Below are 22,755 nucleotides of genomic sequence, written 5' to 3'. Positions count from 1 at the left end.
GTCCCTTTATCAGGAAATACAGAAGACAGGTAGGTCAGCCACTCCCTTACAGAGATGCGACACTCAAACAGAAATGCATAGGTTGCATGTTAGAAGCACAAGGCATGTATGATGTGCACAGTAATTTCTGCCCAACCGCCAGGGCTGGAAGGCAAGCAGTCTTGAATGATACACTCTTCAACCCCCTCCAACGGAGTGGTAAGGGAAGGGATTAAGGGGGCACAAGCATTCAGTACTGAAGTGTTTAAAGAAGGAAAAAAACCTCTCACCTCACATTTAAAAGGCTTTTCTCCAGAGTGCTGCAGAGAATGAACTTTCAGGGACATGCTGCGTTTGAAGGACTTCCCACAGGTCTCACAGGTGAATGGCATGTCCCTTGTGTGAGCTGGAGACAGAAAGCAAATACAAGAGAATGGAAAGCAGTTTCTGAAAAGCATCTATGATAAGAAAAGGTTAGCTTGCAGACTGAACAAAGCACTGAATTTACCCTCCCCCAACATCAGTGACATTTGAGGAAGCAGATTAGAATCACCTGCAACCTTCACATCCTCCTACATCTGGAATCCTGCTTGAAACCAAGGAGACCAGACACCCCTCTTCTCCCCCCAGAGGGGAGGACAAAACAACTTAGACAAGGCATAAAGACCATCAAGTAGTCCTCTAGTACAATGTTTTTCAGCCTTTTTACACCTATGGACTGGCAGAAATAAAAAAATTATTCTGTGGACTGGCATCGGTCCATGGACCAGCGGTTGAAGAACACTGGGATAAGTTGTGGGCCAGACCCTGCCCATCTCTACCCAATCTCCACCCCAGACACCGCCCCCATAATTGTACCTTGCACGTCCCGTGCCTCATCTAGAAGCCTTCCCTCTGACGTTGCAACGTCAGAGAGAAGGCTTCCGGTTCAGGCGCAAGATGCCCGTAGGAGCCACTGCCCGTGGCTTTGTGCACTGAATCAGTTAGGAAGAGGGAGCTGGCTCGAAGATAACGCCGCATCGATTGCACAGTGGACTGGCGGTTGAAGAACACTGTTTTGGGCCTGATGCACATGCTGGCCCTGTGGACCGGCAGGAAATTTCTGTGGACCGGCACTGGTCCATGGACCGGTGGTTGAAGAACACTGCTCTAGTAGTCCATCTTTCTCTCTGCTTCCAGATTAAAACTTATTGGATCTCTGCCATCTCAGTCAAAATTTTGATCAACCTGCTCTTAAATTTTCCAACTAAAATAATTCTTCTGCCTTTCAAGGCAACCTCTGCCAGTGTTTAGCTATCCTTGCAGTTAAAATGTTCTTCTCAATGTTTAACTTACTATATATATTTGAATATAAACCTAGTTTTTTGGCTCCCCCCAAAAAAGGCGATCTGGGTTTATATTCACATCCTCTCCCTCTTGGACCCATTACAGGTCTCTCCCCAGGCCTAGCATAAGCACTGCTGATCCAGTGGTAAGCCAGGGCAAGAGCAAACCTCCTAAGACCCTGCCCCATGAAGTCTCACTACTTAAAATGGCTGATGAAAGAGCCCACAGTCATCTCACAAGTCTTCCATGAGTTTGGTTTATATCTGAGTCAACCTTTCCTCCCCCCTATTTTTTGGAGGAAAAGATTGCCTCGTTTTATATTCAGATGGGTTTATATTCGAGTATATATGGTAAATCTCTCTTCTACTGCCATTCCAGATCATTACATCTTATTCTTTCCTTAGTCCATCAGCACCCTTATTTAAACCTGCCCTGAATGGATCTGAAGACCATTATCGAATAGTTCTCTTCCCCTGGCTAAAAAAACTTCTGGATTTTTTCATCGTTGCCTCAAAACTTATCGCACACCTCTAACAAGTTTTGGTGTCTGCTTCTGGGCTTTCTCTAGCTATCTGAGCAGCACAGAAATTATCAGCCGAAGTCCATGTCCCCCTGTGTTTCTCCCACCCTTCTTTCCCACAGAATTTAAAACATATCTCCATGCCTAGACTTAGATGGGTGTAGGCACTGGCATGGAGCATTACTTTCCATTTGATAAATTTTATGCTTAGCCTGCTCTGTGTGGGTGAGTGCTTGATAAACAAACTAAGAGGTCTGCTTCTACAATAAATAACTATTATTTATCTTCCACACATCAAGTTTCCTGAATCCTAAAGAGAATGTTTTGAAATTGAGATCATAAAAAAATCACATTTAGTTCAGAAATAGCAGTGTTAGCAGTGCCAGACATTGTCACATGCACAGAAGAGACACATCTGCACATTCTGCATCTCATTACTATGCAAATACCATAAAGAACTTACAGTGACTTTAGGCCAAAAACTCAGGGTAAGATAACCTCAGCTTTTTGCTGGGGTTATTTCACCACTCAGGAGCATCGGGTTGCAAAGCCAAGGCCCAATACTCTCAGGCGAGCACAGTAGGGTCCCCCCCCTTTACTCCCTACCCCAAGGTCATGCAGACCCCCCTAGCATAAGAACCCTCCCCCTTCCCCCCAAGGACACAATTTTGCGGAAGGTGTCAGATTGAGGAAGGTAGGGCTTCATTTGAGGAGAGGATCTTGAGCCAGGGATGCCTCTTTGGACTTTGAAGTGAGTGTGTGTGTGTGTGTGTGTGTGTGGGGGGGGGGGGGGGTCCTGGACCCAGGCTGCTGGAATAATGCTGCTTGTAAGGTGGCACACAATAGCATTATTTTTTTTTAATTGGGATTCAGCAACCTGAAGGACTAAAACACTACAGGTTGCTGAATCCAGCAGTAAATCAAGGCACAGTAACTTCCCCCTTATTGTCATGATAACACCCAATGCAGCAATGTTTCCACCACTGGCTGCATCAGGGCTCAGTTCAGTCTGTAATATTTTCATTTCGATGTTTTACAAACAAGAACTATTTTTATAAACATTACATAAATAAAAGCCAAAAAGTCCATAAAAACTACATAAAAACTTGTAGACCACATGAAATATTATGGCAGATAAAGGCCAAATGGCCTATCCAGTCTGCCCATCCAGTAAACCATTCTCTCTTCCTCTCTCAGAGATCCCAAGTGCCTATCCCACGCTTTCTTGAATTCAGACACAGTCTCTGTCTCCACCACCTATTCCATGCATCTACCACCCTTTCCTAAAGATTACTTCTGAGACTATCACCTCTTAACTTCATCCTATGCCCTCTCATTCCAGAGCTTCCTTGCAAATGGAAGACTCAACTCATGCAAAATTACATCACGTAGTTATTTTAACGTCTCTATCATAATCTCCTGCATTTCCTCCAAAGTATACATATATTGAGATCCCCATACACCTTATGATGAAGACCACACACCATTTTAGTAGCCTTCCTCTGGACCAACTCCGTCCTTTTTATATTTATTTAAAAATGTTCTTACCCGCTTAAACCTAAGCGGCACACAAAATACAGTCATAATATTAAAACATACATATGACTTGAAACAATCTCAGTTTGTTCCACAAAGACACCCCTGCTATTGAGATTGCAGATACCCTTTTATTTTCATAATTTACATTATATTATAATTTAATTTATATCTTTTTGGAGGTGCGGTCTCTAGAATTGTATACAATATTCTAAATGAGGTATCAACAGTCTTATAAAGGGGCATCAATACCTCCTTTTTCCTACTGGCCATACCTTTTCCTATGCAGCCCTAGGATCCTTCTAGCTTTCACTGTCACCTTTTCAACCTGTTTGGAAACTCAAAATGCGCCAGGGAGACCGGATTCCTGGAGGCTATACAGGCCTGCTTCATGGATCAGCTTGTCAGAGAACCGACGAGAGGGAATGCCACTCTGGATCTAATCCTTAATGGGCTAAGAGGACCTGCAAAGGAAGTGGAAGTAGTGGGACCGTTGGGAAACAGCGATCACAATATGATCAAGTTAAAAGTTGAAGTAGGAGAATCACAGCGACAACTTTTAACTTCAAGAAAGGAAACTACGAAGTGATGAGGGTAATGGTAAGGAAGAAATTTAGGAACAACTCAAAGAAATGGCAGACTGTAGAGCAAACCTGGTCTTTATTCAAGGAACGGTAAGTGAGGCACAAAATCTGTATATCCCCAGATTCAGAAAAGGGTGCAAAAAGAGCTGAACAAAAGACCCGGTGTGGGTAACTAAAGAAGTGAAGAAAGCGATAGGTGATAAGAATTCATTAAAGAAATGGAAAAAGGGCAAAACCAAGGAGAACTGGAAAGAACATAGGAAATATCAAAAAGAATGTCACCTTGTGGTTAGGAAAGCAAAAAGAAAATATGAAGCAAGGCTAGCCAGGGAAGAACGAAATTTCAAACCGTTCTTCAGATATGTTAAAGGGAAACAGCCGGCTAGGGAGGAGGTGGGACCGCTGGATGACAGAGATAGGAAGGGATTGGTGAAGGAGGAGAAAGTGGCGGAAAGACTAAACATGTTCTTTTCGTCAGTATTTACAAAAGATGACACATCCAACATACCGGAACCTGAACAAATCTTCAAAGGAGACCAGGCAGAAAAATTAATATCCATGGAAGTAAACATTGAAGACGTACACAGGCAGATAGAAAAATTAAAAACTGACAAATCACCGGGCCCGGACAGAATCCACCCTAGGGTACTGAAAGAACCAAAGGAGGAAATAGCGGAACTACTGCAGCAAGTCTGAAATCTATCCCTGAAAACAGGTGTGATCCCGGAGGATTGGAAGATAGCCAATGTTACGCCCATCTTTAAAAAGGGATCAAGAGGTGACCCAGGGAACTACAGACCGCTGTCTGACCTCGGTTCCGGGGAAAATGGCAGAAGCACTGATAAAAGATAGCATCGAGGAGCATCTAGAAAGGAATAAACTTATGACAACAAGCCAACATGGCTTCTGCAAGGGAAAATCATGCCTGACGAACTTATTGCACTTCTTCGAAGGAATTAACAAACAGATGGACAAAGGGGACCCCATAGACATCGTATACTTAGACTTCCAAAAAGCCTTTGACAAGGTACTCCATGAACGCATACTTCAGAAACTGAAGAACCATGGGGTGGAAGGAGACGTACACAGATGGATCAGGAATTGGTTGGCGGGTAGGAGTGAAGGGTCACGACTGGAGGAGGGTCACGAGTGATGTTCCGCAGGGGTCGGTGCTTGGACCGCTGCTATTCAATGTATTTATAAAGTGCGAAGTAATAAAATTTGCAGATGACACCAAACTATTTAATGGGGCTAGGACTAAAGAGGACTGCGAAGATTTACAAAGGGACCTGAACAAACTAGGAGGGTGGTCGACGAGATGGTAGATGAAGTTCAATGTAGAGAAATGTAGGAAACAAAAATCCAAGGTACAACTACACGATGGGAGGGCTGATAATGGGAGAAAGTAGCCTAGAGAAGGACTTGGGGGTACTGGTAGACAAGACAATGAAACCGTCGGCACAGTGTGCAGCGGCCTCTAAGAAGGCGAACAGAATGCTACGTATTATCAAGAAAGGTATTACAGCCAGAATGAAAGAAATTATCCTGCCGTTGTATCGGGTGATGGTACGCCCGCATCTGGAGTACTGCGTCCAATATTGGATATTAGAAGGATATTAAGAAGGATATGGCGATACTCGAGAGGGTTCAAAGAGCAACGAGATTGATAAAAGGTATGGAAAACCTTTCATATGCTGAAGGATTGGAGAAATTGGGGCTCTTTTCCCTGGAAAAGCGGAGGCTTAGAGGGGACATGATAGAGACTTACAAGATCATGAAGGGCATAGAGAAAGTGGAGAGGGACAGATTCTTCAAACTTTCGAAGAATACAAGAATGAGAGGGCATTCGAGGAGACAGATTCTAAACCAATGCTAGGAAGTTCTTCTTCACCCAGAGGGTGGTGGACACCTGGAATGCGCTTCTAGAGGGTGTGGTAGGACAGAATACGGTATTGGGTTTCAAGAAAGGATTAGATGTTTTCCTGAAGGAAAAGGGGATTGAAGGGTATAGATAGAGGATTAATATGCAGGTCCTGGACCTGATAGCCCGCCATGTGAGCGGACTGCTGGACATGATGGACCTCTGGTCTGACCCAGCAGAGGCTCTGCTTATGTTCTTATGTTCAATTACACCCAACCTGATGGCCACATCACATACAATCACACACAAGTCCCACTCTTCTGTCATGCACATAAGTTCTTCACCCCCTAAACTGTACCATTCCCTCAGGTTTTTGCAGCCCTAATGAATGACCATGCATTTCTTAGCATTAATCTTTAGCTACCAAATTTCAGACCATTCTTTTAACTTCGCAAGAACACAAACCTCTGAAAATCAATCAGGGTCTACCACTCCTCCATCCCTATTTGTGTCTTCTGTGGTCCTGCTCCCGGCGCTTCAGTGAACACAGAACAGAAATATTTGTTAAGCTATTCAGCCTTTTTTTTATCAGCTTCTACATATTTATCCCCTTCACCTTCAAGTCTCACAATGCCATTTTTGCACTTCTTCCTATCACTGATATATCTAAAATATGTTTTGTCTCCCCATTTTACCATATCAGCTATTGTTTCTTCCATTTGTATCTTTGCTTTCCTGACTACTCGACCGGCCTCTCTTAATTTTCCAGATATTTTTGCCTGCCTTCCTCTTTCTGCGCTCTTTTGTAGTTTACGAGCACTAACCTCTTATTCCTTATCCTCTCAGCTACTTCTTTTGAGAACCAAAGCGGCCTTCTTATCCGCTTACTTTTACTTACTTGACTCGCAAAAAGATTTGAGGCCCTTACAATAACTTTTTTTAGTTTTGCTCACTGCATTTCTACTCCTTCCAGACGTTCCAATCCAGACAATTCCTTGATGTAATCCTCCATCCAATCAAAGTTAGTTTTTTTACAGTCTAGAACCTTTACTTTTGAATGAGCCCTCTCTATACCCGTCTTAATATTAAACCGTACCATGCAGTGATCACTGGACTAGAGAGCTGCACGGGAACGGGGATGACGGGAATCCCGCGGGACCCGCGGGTTCCCCCTTTGGGTCACGGGGATCCCGTGGGGACGCCCCCTAGGGTCGCGGGGATCCCGTGGGGACGCCTCCGAGGGTCGCGGGGTTCCTGCGGGGTTGGATCGCAGCGGGATTGGTCGAGCCGCGAGGGTAGTCTCCTTCTCCTTACCTGCCCTGTCGCAGCACACATCCGAACGGAAATCTTCCCGATGTCAGCGCTGACGTCGGAGGGAGGGCTTAAGCAAAGCCCTCCCTTCCTCCGACGTCAGCGCTGACATCAGGAAGACTTCCGGTCGGCTGTGTGCGGCAGGGCAGGTAGGAAGAAGGCAATGGCGTACGAAAGAGGGGGGAGGGGGCGGACCGCCCCGGAGAATGTGCACAGCCGGTCAGATCCCCCGATCGACTGACAACAGGCCCGGCCGACAAATCTCCCTGCCCTGTAGCCGCGAATCTAAATTACCTCTTACAGCAGCTTCACTACTCCAGCTGCTGTAAGAAGGTAATTTAGATTCGCGGCTACAGGACAGGGAGATTTGTCCGACCGGGCCTGTTCTGTTGTCGGTCGGGTGCAAAAGCGCCACAAAGGTGGAGGCAGGGAGGGAGGAAAGGTGGAGTGGAGAAGAAAAGACGCTTAAGGGGGGAGAAGGCCGCTGAAAGTACTGGGGAAGACAAAGGGGTGGAAAAGAACGCTGAAAGGACATGGGGTAAGGGGGGGGGAAGGACCCTGAAAGCACTGGGGAAGACAAAGGGGTGGAGAATGCCACTGAAAGGACATGGGGAAGACAGAGGGGGGAGAAGGCCGCTGAAAGGACATGGGGAAGGCAGAGAGGGGAGAAGGATGCTGCCTGACAGGACATGGGAAAGATGGTGGGGGAGAAGGACACTGAAAGGAAATGGGGAAGAGGGAATGGGAAGAAGACGCTGGCAGGGAAGAAGACAGAGGTGCCAGACTATGGGGGGAGCGGAGGGAAAAAGATGGGTGCCAGACCAATTTGGGAGGGGGGAGAAAGGGAGAGGCACAGTAACAGAGCAAATGGAAGACACAGAGAGAAGAGAGGCAGTGGATGGAAGGAATTGAATGAGAACATGAAGAAAGCAGAAACCAGGCAATAAAGGTAGGAAAAAAATTATTATTATTTTTTTTTTTTTGCTTAAGGATAAAGTAGTATATTAGTTGTGTTGATAAAAATTTATAAACATTAGAGGCTCTGGTAGAAACCCGTTTACAAAGTATGTATTCTTCCCAATTAATATTTCCAAATTAATAAAGTCTTTTTGCTTATTTTTAAATGGGTTTCTACCAGAGCCTTTAATTCAGTAGCATAATTAAATGAAATAACTATTTCTGTAGTTTATAGGGACAGGCGGGGACGTAGGGGATTCCTCGCGGGGACGGGTGGGGACGGAGGGGATTCCTCGCGGGGACGGGTGGGGACGGAGGGATTCCTCGCGGGGACGGGTGGGAGTCCTCACGGGGACGGGTGGGGACGGGTGGGACTTTGGCGGGGATGGGTGGGGACGGGTGGGATTTCTGTCCCCGCGCAACTCTCTACACTGGACGCCAGATCACCTACTGTAACATCAGAAATACTTTCCCCATTTGTAAGCACTAAGTCCAGTATGACCCTATCCCGCATGGGTTCCATTACCAACTGCTGAACAGTTCTCCTTGAAGAGAATACAGGATCTCACTACTTCTAGGACAGAGCTCAATTTTGGTGTTCTCCATCTCCGCCTGCTGGTGGATGGACTTAACCCACTCGTCTCTGAATTCATCTGCTGATGATGACAAGGAAGGCTGTATTATCATCCCTGTTATTTCTAGTGGGTTTTATAACCACCCTTATTTTGGGGCTTACCTAGGAATTATGTGCTTTTACTCTGATTTATGTGACAAGAATAAGTATCATTTATCTTTCTGCCTGGACCACCAGAAAAATTATCTGTTCTGGAAGAGATCAAACTGGCTATGTCACTCAAAGCCCAAATGATGGAGTTACAACTGGCTTATTTTGGTTACACTGTCAGAAGAAAAAGATCATTGCAGAAGGACATTATGTTTGGGAAGATAAAAGGAACAAGGTGAAGAGGACCATCTACAATCAGATGGATGGATATGTTGAAAACAACCATGGGGATGACACCGGAGGACCTTACCAGACTAACACAAAACCGTTCTCTTTTTAGATCTCTATTCATCACGTTGCTAGGACTTGAACACGAGTCAATAGCACCTATCTATTTTTCTGAAACCAGTATAACTTTATACAATCCTAAATCACTCATGCTTTCATGTTTGGTTGTAACACTTGTGTGCAAATAAAATATAGCTTTGATTTTACTGTAAATTAACTTGTCTAATTGTTATTAGGGTTCAGGGGTTAGAACTCAGATCTCATGACACTGGAAGATATATATATGTGTATCATAATTCAGAGTACTACTTCTAAATCCAAATTACACATACTATATATACTCAAATATTAAGTTGATCCGAGTATAAGACGAGGTACCCTTTTTTCCCCAAAAAAGAAGGAAAAAAGGTTGATGTGAATATAAGATGGGGAGGGTTAATAATCATGTGCCCTGCCAGGATCTGTGCCCTGCACCCCCCCCCCCACACACACACCTCACTCTCTCCCCTGTCAGGCTCTACACTCAGTCCCCTCACTTCCTGCCCTGTACCCCTTTCTCTCCTGATGTCCTGCAGGCCTCCACCCAGCTCCCCCCACCTCCTTGCCAGGCTCTGCACCCCCCCACCCCACCCTGCCCTGTACCCCTTTCTCTCCTGATGTCCTGCAGGCCTCCACCAGGTCTGCCATATGACATGATGGGCCGGAACAGGAGGAATCTCTCTCATCTCCTGTCCTGGCCAACTCTGCCAAATTTTTTTTTTACCTCCCTTCCGCTGCGTACCTTTTTTGAATCCCTGGGGGTCCAGCGGTATACTGGGCAGGAGTGAGATATCCACACTCTTGCCCCGCGCTGAGCCCCTCCCTCAAATAGCTGCCTAGAATTCTCATAGCCCAGCAGTGTACTGGGCATGAGCGACCTTTCCTCACTCTTGCCCAGCACTGAGCCCCTCCCTGAATGGCTGCCCTGAGTTCTCATGAGTCTCATGAGACCTGGGGGAAGCCATTCAGGGAGGAGCTTAGTCCTGGGCAGGAGTGAGGAAAGCTCGATCCTGCCCGGTACACTGCTAGACCACCAGGGATTCATAAAGATACGCAGCGGGAGGAAGGAAGGAGGTAAAAAAAAAAATACATAAATTTAAAAAAAAATAAAATAAAATAAAATGGCAGGCCCGGCAGAGGCCTGCAACAAGTCCTGGAGGGGGACAGGTGGGCAATGACCTGAATATAAGCTGAGACCCCCAATTTTGGGCCCAAAAATCTCAGTTCATATTTGAGTATATACAGTAGTTTGTTCCTCTTGCATTGTTTTCTTGAAGGAAGCAGGAGCATCAGTGGACACTCTGACCTAATGCCCTATGGGCCCGATTCTATAAACAGCGCTCTAGTTAGGTGCCACTAGGTGTTTAATTCAGGCCATAGCGACACCTGACTAAAATCTGTGCCTAACCTAAATTAAATCAATTAGTTGAAATGGCATGGTAATTTACTGCACCATTGAAGTTAAATGAATAATTAATTGAAAAAAATAAAAGTTAGGTGCTGAATTCCACACAGCCTAGTAATGCCTGAGGCGCCTTCCGACAGCTACCCGGAAAGTGGGTGCAGTTAGGGGCCAATAATAAGCGTGGTTGACTTAGGTGTTGCTAGGCGACCGAGTTAGGCTCCAGTAAATTAGGCCTGGTAAAACCAGGCTTAATATACCAGCGCTTCCTGCCAGGTTGCCTGGTGATGCCTAAGCACAACTCTAGGTGCTGTTAGGCAGGATTCTATAAACAGCGCCTTAGCAGTTGATTGATAACCATGCCGAGCAGCACCTACATAATAGAATTAAGCCCTACACGCTCCACAGTGTGCTTAACCTGGTATAAAATAGTAGTGCAACTCCACTTTGGTATGCTGAAACTCAGGTGCAACATCTTACAGCTGGTCAATGGCAGGCATAAGCTAGCATGCCCACGAATGCTATGCAATATGTGCGTCTGATACTATTTTATAAGGTATATGTGTTCTAATCAGAAAGCCCATGACACACTCACTCACTGGTACAGTCCATTTGCATTTTTTTGCTACTTCAGCTTGTCTGCGGTGTTCTTTGCTCACACGTTTAAAGACAATAGACCGCCGTTTTCAGTCTAATTCTTTATATGTGAGTTCGCAAACCAATTGGATCCCTGAGGAAGGTGTGTTCGCCGAAACACGGACCGTGTAGGGTCCGGTCGGATTTTTATCACTGTATTTTTTTATCATTGTACTTTTTTCATTGAATTTTCATGTTTTTATATGTCAGTGTATAAAAACTTATCTCCAGAACATCTGTATCCATATTTTTTTGTTTTCATTAAAGATCATCCCCCAGATTCTATAAAAGCCACCGAATTTTGCATGTTCATTCTGAAGTGCATGCAACCTAATTAGGTAACGAGCCAATCAACACCAATTAGTCAAACTCTCGGGGGGGTCCTTCTAACCCTGTTATTCTGTCAGTATTTTTAAAATCCAATCTTGTCACCTGGAGGTGACCCATACTTTTCACACCACGACCTCTCTTATTTTACTCACTGCCCTGGACACTCACCCACCATGTGCTTCCGAACGTGAGCCATTGTATAGAATTTCTTCTCACACATTTCACAGGAGAATTTCTTTTCTGCGTAGCCATGGACTATTTTATTGTGTTCATGAAGGGACCAAAGTTTCTTAAAGGCCTTTCCACATGTAATGCACTATAAGGGGAAGGGGGTGGGGAGGAGAAGGAAAAAATAAATAAAAATCAAATGTGGCTAAAAAATATTTGTTAGAAAAAATTAAATAGTGGCATGACCAGAAACACTTTTGAGAAAAACATAGCTATTGTTTAGCACATATGAGAAAGAAGATATCAAAAGTAAACCACTTATTATTTCTAAAGCACATGTATCAATTTTTCATAATCCTTATACTGACTCAATAAGAGGTATCAAACAATTGAGTTATCTCCATGACTAGCATGGCTGCTTGTTCCTGAGAAAATGGAATGCTGTTACTTCAACACCGTGTCTCCCCGAAAATAAGCCCTACCCCCAAAATAAGCCCTAGTTTAATCGACCCCTGAACCCTCTCCTGAATGTCCCCGACATGCCCTGATTCGCTGGCGGCAGCACTTTCTTCCCCCTCACTCCTCCCCCCCACCCCCGTGCAGCATCTTTCCTCCCCTCACACCCATTCCCTTGTGCAGCATCTTTCCATCCAATGCAGCAGAACCCTGCAGACCCTCCCACTGTGGGGCCGACAAACTGGAATGCTCTTCCGGAGGCTGTTATAGGGGGAAACACCCTCCAGGGATTCAAGGCAAAGTTAGACAAGTTCTTGCTAAATAAGGGTGCATGCTGGTAGGGCTAGTCTCAGTTAGGGCGCTGGTCTTTGACCCGAGGGCCGCCGCGTGAGCGGACTGCTGGGCACGATGGACCATTGGTCTGACCCAGCAGCGGCAATTCTTATGTTCTTATAACCTGCAAAAGAGGATATGAACCCGGGAGGGTCAAAGACATGCCTGCCACTTATACACACATACGAGGGATACCAGTGTAACCAATATTTATGTTTGCTACTATGAGCAAGCACTTACTACAGACACAGAATTGGTATAAATGCTTGTGCTTAGACTGGGGAAGTACGTGTGTAAATCATAGCATTCTATAAGTTACAAGTGCACATATATACACCGCCCATGTGACTACCCACCTGGAAAGTAAACACTATTGAAGATAGGTACAAACTTATAGAACAGTGCATAGCCAGATTATTTTCATTCATTCAACTATATGCACACATATGCACGTAAATGCCTAGAATACTGGCATTCTTGTACATAGTTGCTACCTAAATTTAGATGGCTTTTTAAAGAATTACCCCTACCCCTTCAAAAAAAAAAAAAAGAGAAAATATTTATTAAATCTAGTAGTCTTGGTATTTCAGGCTATATTTTAAAATAGTTTAGCTAATTTCAATACACACTATAAAGTATTTCAATGATTGAGGATTATATTAAGATTCATGTTTTAAGCTCAATAAAGATAAAATAAAACATTCTGATAAACTCATTCCTCTCTTTGGAGGGGGGGGGGGGCTGGGGGATTGGTGGGTGGGAGCGAGGGAGAGAGAAAATGGGGAGCTCCCTGCCGGTTCAGCTGATCACAGCAGGGAAATCCCCGATCAGCTGGGCTGGCAGGACTCCCCAAAGCATGGTGGGGAAGAAGATTATGAAGAGGATAAGCACTGTAAAAACACTAGAGCAAGCTTGGTCCCTTTTTAAGGACACGGTCACCGAGGTGCAAAATATATATATACCGCGTATCAACAAGGGATCCAAGAGGAAAAAGAACAAAGAACCGGCATGGCTCACTGGAGAGGTTAAGGAAGTGATCAGAGACAAGAAAACTTTGTTTAAGGAATGGAAAAGGTCAAAAACGGATGAAAACTGGAATAAGCACAAACAACATCAACGCAGATGCCATAAGGTGGTAAAAGAGGCCAAGGAGGTGAAAAACTTCAAGCCGTTCTTTCGATATATTAAGGGGAAACGACCCATGAAGGAAGCGGTGGGACCATTGGATAACCATGGAATGAAGTGAGTGCTAAAGGAGGACAAAGCAATCTCCGACAAACTGAACACATTTTTTGCGTCTGTATTTACCAAAGAGAATATACACAGCATACCCATCAGGCTATATGCTGGAAACGAAGAAGGGAAACTCACAAGGTTGACGGTCAGTCTAGAAGAGGTATGCAGGCAGGCAGATAAGCTTAAGAGTGATAAATCCCCGGGACAGGATGGCATCCATCCGAGGGTCATCAAGGAACTGAAAGGGACTATAGCTGAACTGCTTCAACTAGTAACCAACCTGTCGATCAAATTGGGAAAGATTCTGGAGGACTGGAAGGTGGCGAATGTTACGCTGATCTTCAAAAAAGGTTCGAGGGGAGACCCGGGAAACTACAGACTGGTGAGTCTGACCTCAGTATCGGGAAAGATGGTAGAGGCGCTGATAAAGGACCACATCATTGATCACCTTGACAGACACGGGCTGATGAGGACCAGCCAGCACGGTTTCAGCAAAGGCAGATCTTGTTTGATGAACTTGCTGCACTTCTTTGAGGAAGTAAACAGGCAGATAGACAAGGGCGACCCGGTTGACATTGTATATCTGGATTTTCAGAAAGAGTTTGACAAGGTTCCACATGAACGACTACGTCATAAAATTCATGGAATCGAGGGTGAAATACTCATGTGGATTAAAAACTGGCTGGAGCATAGGAAACAGAGAGTGGGGGTAAATGGACAATACTCGGACCGGAAGAGTGTCACCAGTTGGGTGCCGCAGAGCTCAGTGCTTGGATCCATGCTCTTCAACATCTTTATAAATGATCTGGACATTGGTATGAAGAGTGAGGTGATTAAATTTGCGGATGATATGAAGTTATTCAGAGTAGTGAAGACACAGGGTGATTGCGAAGATCTGCAACATGACAAAATCAGGCTCGAGAAATGGGCATCAACATGGCAGATGAGGTTGAACGTGGCTAAGTGTAAAGTGATGCATGTCGGTAACAAGAATCTCATGAACGAATACAGGATGTCTGGGGCGGTATTTGGAGACACCTCCCAGGAAAGAGACTTGGGAGTTCTGATCGACAAGTCGATGAAGCCGTCTGTGCAATGTGCGGCGGCAAAAAGGGCGAACAGAATGCTAGGAATGATAAAGAAGGGGATCACAAACAGATCAGAAAAGGTTATCATGCCGCTGTACCGGGCCATGGTCCAGCACTGGTCGCCATACATGAAGGACACGGTACTACTTGAAAGGGTCCAGAGAAGAGCGACTAAAATAGTTAAGGGGCTGGAGGAGTTGCCGTACAGCGAGAGATTAGAGAAACTGGGCCTCTTCTCCCTCGAAAAGAGGAGATTGAGAGGGTACGTGATCGAAACATTCAAGATACTGAAGGGAATAGACTTAGTAGATAAAGACAGGTTGTTCACCCTCTACAAGGAAGGGAGAACGAGAGGGCACTCTCTAAAGTTGAAAGGGGATAGATTCCGTACGAAGGTAAGAAGTTCTTCTTCACCCAGAGAGTGGTAGAAAACTGAAACGCTCTTCTGGAGTCTGTTGTAAGGGAAAACACCCTCCAGGGATTCAAGACAAAGTTGGACAAGTTTCTGCTCAACTGGAAAGTATGCAGGTGAGGTTGGGCTCATTAAGAGCACTGGTCTTTGACCTAGGGGCCACCATGTGAGCGGACTGCTAGGCATGATGGATCACTGGTCTGACCCAGCAGCGGCAATTCTTATGTTCTTATGGGGAGTCCTGCTGGCTCAGCTGTTTGGGGACTCCCCTGCTGCGATCAGCTGATAGTAAGTCCTGAAATATTTAGATTTCTAATTTGTACATCTCTGACGGGGTAAGATGAAAATTGGTAGGAAGATCCTACCAATTGACAGGATACTCTGTCAAAGGTAGGCGCTGGAAATGTAGGCCAGGGATGTGTGAGTCTCTAACAAGCGCCATCACTTGACTGACACACGATCGGCAGCTGCTTTTAAGGCAGTCACTGACATTGGTCCTATTCAGAAAAACCAGGCATCCATGTGTAATTAAACTCTGGAATTCACTGCCAGAGAATATAGTAAAAGCAATTAGCTTAGCAGGGTTTAAAAACAGTTTGGCCAATTTCCTAAAAGAAAGGCTCATAAGCCATTATTAATTTATTTATTTTTCTAGACTGTTCAGAATGGTTTACATGAATTTATTCAGGTACTCAAAGCATTTTTCCTTGTCTGTCCTGGTGGGCTCACAATCTATCTAATGTACCTGGGGCAATGGGGGGATTAAGTGACTTGCCCAGGATCACAAGGAGCAGCGTAGGTTTGAACCCACAACCCCAGGGTGCTGAGGCACCATACTCTCCCCACTGCTTATTTCTAGAATGAACAGCATAAAATCTATTTTACTTGGGATCTTATCATTAGACAGGGCATCTTCCTTCCCTCCTCTCAAGGCACAACAAAAATATTAGATATCTATTCCTTGTTTTATGTGTTAAAATAGGTGCATATATTTCTATATAGAATATTGTGCAGTGACCTCTCTAAGGTGGGAGGGGAGATATGCAAGAGAGGGGATAGACTGACTGAGGACAGGTGGGAGCCACAGAAAGAGAGCCAGACTGGTTGCAGAACTCTACTGAATTGTAAACAATCTACGAAAAAAAAATTTTCTAATTCACTTTTATCCCATTTCCTAAAGTCCTTTATATATTTACAGGTATATACTAAAGTTGCACCATTTAATTTTCTTGCCACTTTTATTCTTTGGCATATGTTCTCAGATAATTGACTCAGACGCTGCCCCAATCTCTCCCTCTTTAGCCTCCCCCAAACAGCTGAGCCACCAGCTGCCTATGTTGCTGGGTTATACAGATGTATTGTTTCAGGGATCTGCAGGCAGAACATTTATTTAATTCAGGTTTGTTCCCATAACATTTTGCTTGGTTATTAGTATTTTAGATGTATTTTTCAAGAATGGACATTTTCCCCACTGCCAACTTTGGGCGTCTAGCACCATACGGACCAAAGACATTTGTTTTGATTATGTCCCTTTATGGGTTTAGCAGAGTTATACATACCGTAAGCTTTGCCAGTTCCCATTCACACAACCAAACTTAAGGTTTCAGTTTCAGAAAAAAAAAACCCAAAAAACAACCCTTTCAAACAGTTTTGATGGTAATTTCAGTTTTGGTCAGCTTCTAATCACTTGTATATTTTATGGACAGTCTGAAAATCTAACCAGGTTAAGATACCCTGTATTCAAGAACTTGAGGAAGGAAAAGCTTCAGGCCCCACCAGGGGTCTCAACCCAGTCTTCTGGACATACCTAGTCAGTCAGATTTTCAGGATACCCATAATTTACATGTATGAGATAGATTTGCACACAGTGGAAGTCAGTGTGTCTCAAATTTTTTTTTTAGCTCTAGCACACTAAATTGAGCAAATGTTTTTTGCGGCACATTATAATTGAAATTATAAAAATGCAAAACCAACAAAAATTATTTTGAGAGTTATTTAAAGTTCTTTAAGCTATGTATGGTTAATTGTAACAACAGTGTAACTAAAGTAAATAGAATTAATGCAATGGATGTGCTTGTTTTTGAATGCAAATTAACTCAAAACGCAGCTCGATAGTCAACATACAAACATGCATTTCATCATCCACCATCTGCAGTGGTTCATTTTTTTTTCTATTTAATTTGTCAGAGCTGAAAATCCAAGTTCACAAAGATAAGATTCAAATAATAACTTGATTGCTCTGCTGCTCAAGTTAGGATAACTACTGCATAAAAAATAAAATTACTTGCTGTTAGTTTTCAAGGACCAATCGCATCATAGAATGATGCTTGTCTGGGCGGTTGTATCCTTATGCACACAAGCATTCATTATATTGACAGACTCTTGCGTACGTAATGTACATGTTATCTATTTTAGCGTATACTTATGAAGGGAATTTTTTTTAAATAAAGTAAAATTCTGGAATCTCTCAGGGCACAACCGGAATATCTTCGGGTCACACCACTGTACTGTGGCACACAGTTTGAGAGACACTGGTGGAGGTGGTGCATACAAACATTTATTGTAGGTATCCTGAAAATCTGACTAGCTAGGTATGTCCCAAGAACTGGGTAGACTCAGCAGGGCACCCTTTGCCCATTTGAAGAAATACTTGTACCTGAAGACTATGCATTAGCAGAACAATTATAGCACGTATAATTCTTTGTAACATGTTTTAACTCCATATAAATTTCTATGTAGCAATATGCTGCTTGTAACCCGCCTAGAACTCTTATTAACGAGGATTTGGCAGGACTGCATATAACATAGCATAACATAACATCTGAAAACACATAACACTGAATTTAAAAAATAATGCAGTCTAGACAGCCTTGTACTGGCAAGAGAAACTAATGCATTATCTTGTGTTGCCATATGTGCTGTAGGTTTGGTAAATGCCAGATTAGCTAGAATTACAGTAAAATCTTGGATTGCAAGTAACTTGGTTTGCAAGTGTTTTGCAAGACAAGCAAAATATTGTATTAAATTTTAACTTGATATACAAACAATGTCTTGCAATACAAGTACATACATTATACATACATCACAACTGAGCCGAAGGTTCTCCACTCTATGACGCTGCAGGAGTGTAGTGACTGTTCTAAATGAGCGAGGTCTTGCAATACGAGTACGTATAGTATTTTGTATTAAAGTTTTGGGGTTGTGGAATGAATCGTCTGAGTATCCATTATTTCCTATGGGAAAATTTGCTTTGATATACGAATGCTTTGGATTACAAGCATGCTTCTGGAACGAATTATGCTCGCAAACCAAGGTTTTACTGTAATTAATACCGGTTCCAAGCCACTAGAGGGCACCTGTGCATTCTTCTCACCTAAAACAACCACAAGTAAAAATCAGAGCCAATTGTTTATAAGATTTTTTTTTTTTTGTATAATCTGTTGATTGAATTACCGTATTATTATTTTTTACACTGGTGATAATATAAGCTGTTACATACATAATAATATCAATATAACATGAATCAAGATCTGGTTTCTTATAATCCTGATTCTATTATACAGTAACATTTATCCCTCTACCCACCCCCCATCCTTCACTCTTATTCTTCCCAATAATTCAATGAATAATAATCAATGGCCTGGATCTGTCCTGCAACTTATTCAAGACTTGAATGCATGTCGTGGGAGATAAAATCTTCAAGAACAAATTCCAGTTTTACAAAAACTCTGCACTTCTTGCTTGAATAATATGCTGCCCTATACTCCTACATCAATGAATACAGCTTATTCCTCCTCCTATTATTTCTATAGCGCTACTAGACATACGCAGTGCTGTACAGAGTCACAAAGAAGAAAACAGTCCCTGCTTTAAAGAGCTTACAATCTAAACTGCCATGACAGACAAACAGTATGTCATGAATACAGTTAAGGGGAACAGTTAATCAACTGGCTGGGTTGGAGGGCAGAGGAGTAGGGTTAAGGATTGAAGTCTATATCAAAAAGGTGGGTTTTCAGTCTGCTTTTAAACAAGGTAAGGGAAGGGGCTTGATGGACAAACTCGGGTAATTTATTCCAGGCATAGGGGACAGCTAGATGAAAGGAACGAAGCCTGGAATTGGCACTGGAGGAGAGGGGTACAGCTAAGAGCAGATTATCTGAGGAACGGAGTTCTCTTGGAGGTTTATAAGGAGAGAGAACAGAGGAGAGATATTGAGGGGCAGAATAATGAACACACTTGTAGATCAGCAATAGGAGCTTGAACTGTATGCGAATGAGGATAAGGAGCCAATGAAGTGACTTAAGGAGACGGGTGACATGAGCGTAGCGAGGTTGGCAGAAGACAGGTTGTGCAGCAGAGTTTTTGCATAGATTGCAAGGGGGAGAGGCGGCACTGTGGGAGACCAGTTACAAGTAGATTGCAGTAATCTAAGGGTGAAGATACAAGGGTCTGGGTAGTGTGCTCAGAGAGGAAGGGGCAAATTTGGTGATATTGAAGAGATAGATAACAGAACGATAGAGGAATAGAGAGCAGCCAATGGTTAAGTATACATTTCTTCCCTAAAACAAAACATAGATAGAAGTCTTTTAAGCATTTATCCTCCCCTTGATACACTCAAGATTTACTTAAACAGAAATAGAAGTGCCACAAATTAGAGCACACCTGGCAGAAGTTAGGCAAGGTCTCCATCAAAATAGTATGGAAATGTCAAATGAAAGAGCATCCTTGAATCAAAAAGGTCTTATTTGGTCTGGCCTGGTTGATGTTTCATAGCTACGCAGAAAATAGTATTCCGACTGGTAGAAACTCTACTGACCCTACCAGCTTGCGAATCTTCAGCTTAGGTTTCCCAACCTAATATTAATCAGTCTGTTAATTATTTTTTAGAGCAAAGTTGACTTGATATGGCAAACTTTGCTGAAAGAACCTTCATCTTTTTTGTGCTATTCTCAGTTATTGCTTGCCAATACAGAAGGTAGTATTCCAGTAGATAAAATTATAGATCAACTTCACAGTTATGGAGAATGATATTAAATACCGTAGTTGGGTTCACAAACCTCACTGCATTTTAGATAGTTTTTCTTCTTTTCTACTAGGCGATCCACCAAAGTAGTCAGGTGGATTACTTTGTTTGTAAACCTTGTTTAAAAGTTTGGACTCTCTTGCCATATATGGATGAAATTTTGACACTTGCTAGACCTGCCTTTAGCAACTTCAGACCTATAGCTATTGGTTTTAAACTAACGGCCCCTTTTACTAAGTCGCACAGCCGAGTTTTGCACAGTAAATGCTCTGACAACCATTCAAGTCCTATGGGGGTCGGAGCATTTACTGCGCCAGCCCATGCAGTCGAGCTTAGTAATAGAGGGGTGCTCAGGGAGGATAAGGCCATAGCGGAAAAACTGAATGAATTCTTTGCTTCGGTCTTTACAGAAGAAGATGTAAGAGATCTACCTGAATCGGAAATGGTTTTCAAGGGTGATGATGCACAGGAACCGAGAGAAATCTCGGTGAAGCTGGAAGATTTACTAAGCCAAATCGACAAGTTAAAAAGTGATAAATTGTCCACATAGTATACATCCCAGGGTACTAAAAGAACTCAAACATGAAATTGCTGACCTGCTGTTAGTGATCTGTAACCTGTCGCTAAAAATCATCTGTAGTACCTAAAGATTGAAGGGTGGCCAATGTTACGCTAATTTTTTAAAAGGGCTCCAGGGGAGATCTGTGAAATTACAGACCGGTAAGCCTCACTTCAATGCCGGGCAAAATGGTAGAAACAATAATAAAAAATAAAATTGTGGAACACGTAGACAAACATGGATTTAATGAGATGGAGCCAGCATGGGTTCAGCCAAGGGAGATCTTGCCTCACAAATTTGCTTGACTTCTTTGAAGGTGAGAATAAACATGTGGATAAAGGTGAGCCGGTTGATATAATATATCTAGATTTTCAGAAAGATTTTGATAAAGTTCCTCGTTGGAGGCTCCTGAGAAAATTAAAGTGTCATGGGATAGGAAGCAAAGTTCAGTTGTGGATTAGGAATTGGTTATCGCATAGAAAACTGAGGATAGGGTTAAATCAGGGGTGCCCAATACGTCGATCGCGATCGACTGGTCGATCACTCAGACAACCCCAGTCGATCGCAGAGCCGGGTTCCCTTCCCTTCTGTTTTTTCCCCCCCTCCTGACTGGCCCGCCTCTTGAAGAACACTGGCCAATCAAAAGTCAGCTCATTCAGTCCCCACCGCTCTCCAGGCCCCCCAGGCTGCCGCTGCTGGTGGAGGAGGAAGAGGAGTCCTCGGTGCAGAGCAGGCAGCAGAGGGGCGTAATGCGCTCTCGTCCTTCTGGCAGTGGACATGGTTGAAGGAGCGGGGAAGGGAGTCAGATTTAGATAGCAATCGGGAGGGGTGCAGGTCATGGAGCCGCTGGCCGGGGACACGATGTAGTCAGCACAGGATGGCTTGCCCTCGTTGCTCTCCACGGAGAGTTTGGGCTTGGCCCCGTTGGTCCACATCTTGCTGTAGCTGCTGCTGGGTGACATCCGGCTTTCTCCCTGGCTTCCCGGTACTTTTAGCAATTCTTGCAAGTTGCCATTGGCCTCAGGAGCTGTCTTCCCTCTGCCATGGTCCTGCCCCTCCTCTGAGTCAGAGGCAGGATTGGGGCAGAGGGAAGACAGCTCCTGAGGCCAATGGCAACCTGCAAGAATTGCTAAAGTACCAGCGATCCTCTCTGCAGGCTGCTCCCTGCAGGAATTAGATCAAAGGATGTGGGAGGGCAGGGAGGAACATACAGGTTTTCCGGGGGGGGGGGGGGGGAGGGCAGGGGCAGGCCTTCAGGGGGGAATGTGCAGGCCTTCAGGGGGGAATGTACAGGCCTTTGGGCGGTGCAGTCTTTCAAGGGGTGGGGTGCAAGCCTTCGGGGCCCTGCTGTAGAAATATACGGTGGGAAGGGGGGTTCAAAGAAACGTGAATATGCCGGACTTTGGGGGGGGAAGAAATAATGGGTCTAAAAACAGAGGAGTGGGTGAGAGATGGTGGATTTAGGGAGGGAAGAACAGAAAGGGAGAGAAGTTGGACACAAGGGATGGTGTGGAGGGGGGGAAGAGATACTGGATAGGAGGGTAGTTGGAAAAAGAAAGGGAGAGATGGTGGACCCTGGGGTGGTGGGGAAGGAGGAAGAGATGCTCAATGAAAGGGTAGTTGAGAAAGGTGGATCTGTGGATGGCGATGAAAAAAAGGAAAGATGCCAGACTTCCAGGGGAGGGAAGGGAAATGAAAGGGGAGGACAGAGATAGAAGATGGATGGTTAGCACGGAGAAAGAAGGAGCCTCTGGCAAGCAAGTTATCAGAAGACAACCAGAGCCTGGGACCAACAAGATTTGAATAATGTCCAGGCAACAAAGGTAGGAAAAATGATTTTATTTTCAATTTAGTTATCAAAATGTGGCCATTTTGAGAATTTATATCTGCTGTCTATATTTTGCACTATGGCCCCCTTTTACAAAACCGCAATAGTGGTTTTTAGCGCAGGGAGCCTATGAGTATCGAGAGCAGCGCAGGGCATTCA

General features: G+C 44.0%; 1 protein-coding gene across 1 annotated transcript in view; it reads right to left on the bottom strand.

Annotated features, from left to right (window-relative positions):
* The window catches only part of ZBTB47 (zinc finger and BTB domain containing 47), a 209,994-nt gene that overhangs the window by 11,137 nt on the left and 176,102 nt on the right, over nt 1–22,755 (bottom strand). The window contains exons 3-4 of the mRNA XM_033931788.1: nt 11,662–11,809; nt 270–385 (exon numbers count right to left, since the gene is read on the bottom strand). Coding sequence (XP_033787679.1) covers nt 270–385; nt 11,662–11,809 — 264 coding nt within the window. The remainder of the gene's footprint in view (nt 1–269; nt 386–11,661; nt 11,810–22,755) is intronic.

The sequence above is a fragment of the Geotrypetes seraphini genome, chromosome 2, assembly GCF_902459505.1.
Source record: "Geotrypetes seraphini chromosome 2, aGeoSer1.1, whole genome shotgun sequence".
In the NCBI taxonomy this organism is placed as follows: Eukaryota; Metazoa; Chordata; class Amphibia; order Gymnophiona; family Dermophiidae; genus Geotrypetes; species Geotrypetes seraphini.
This window is presented reverse-complemented; position numbering and strand designations above follow the sequence as displayed.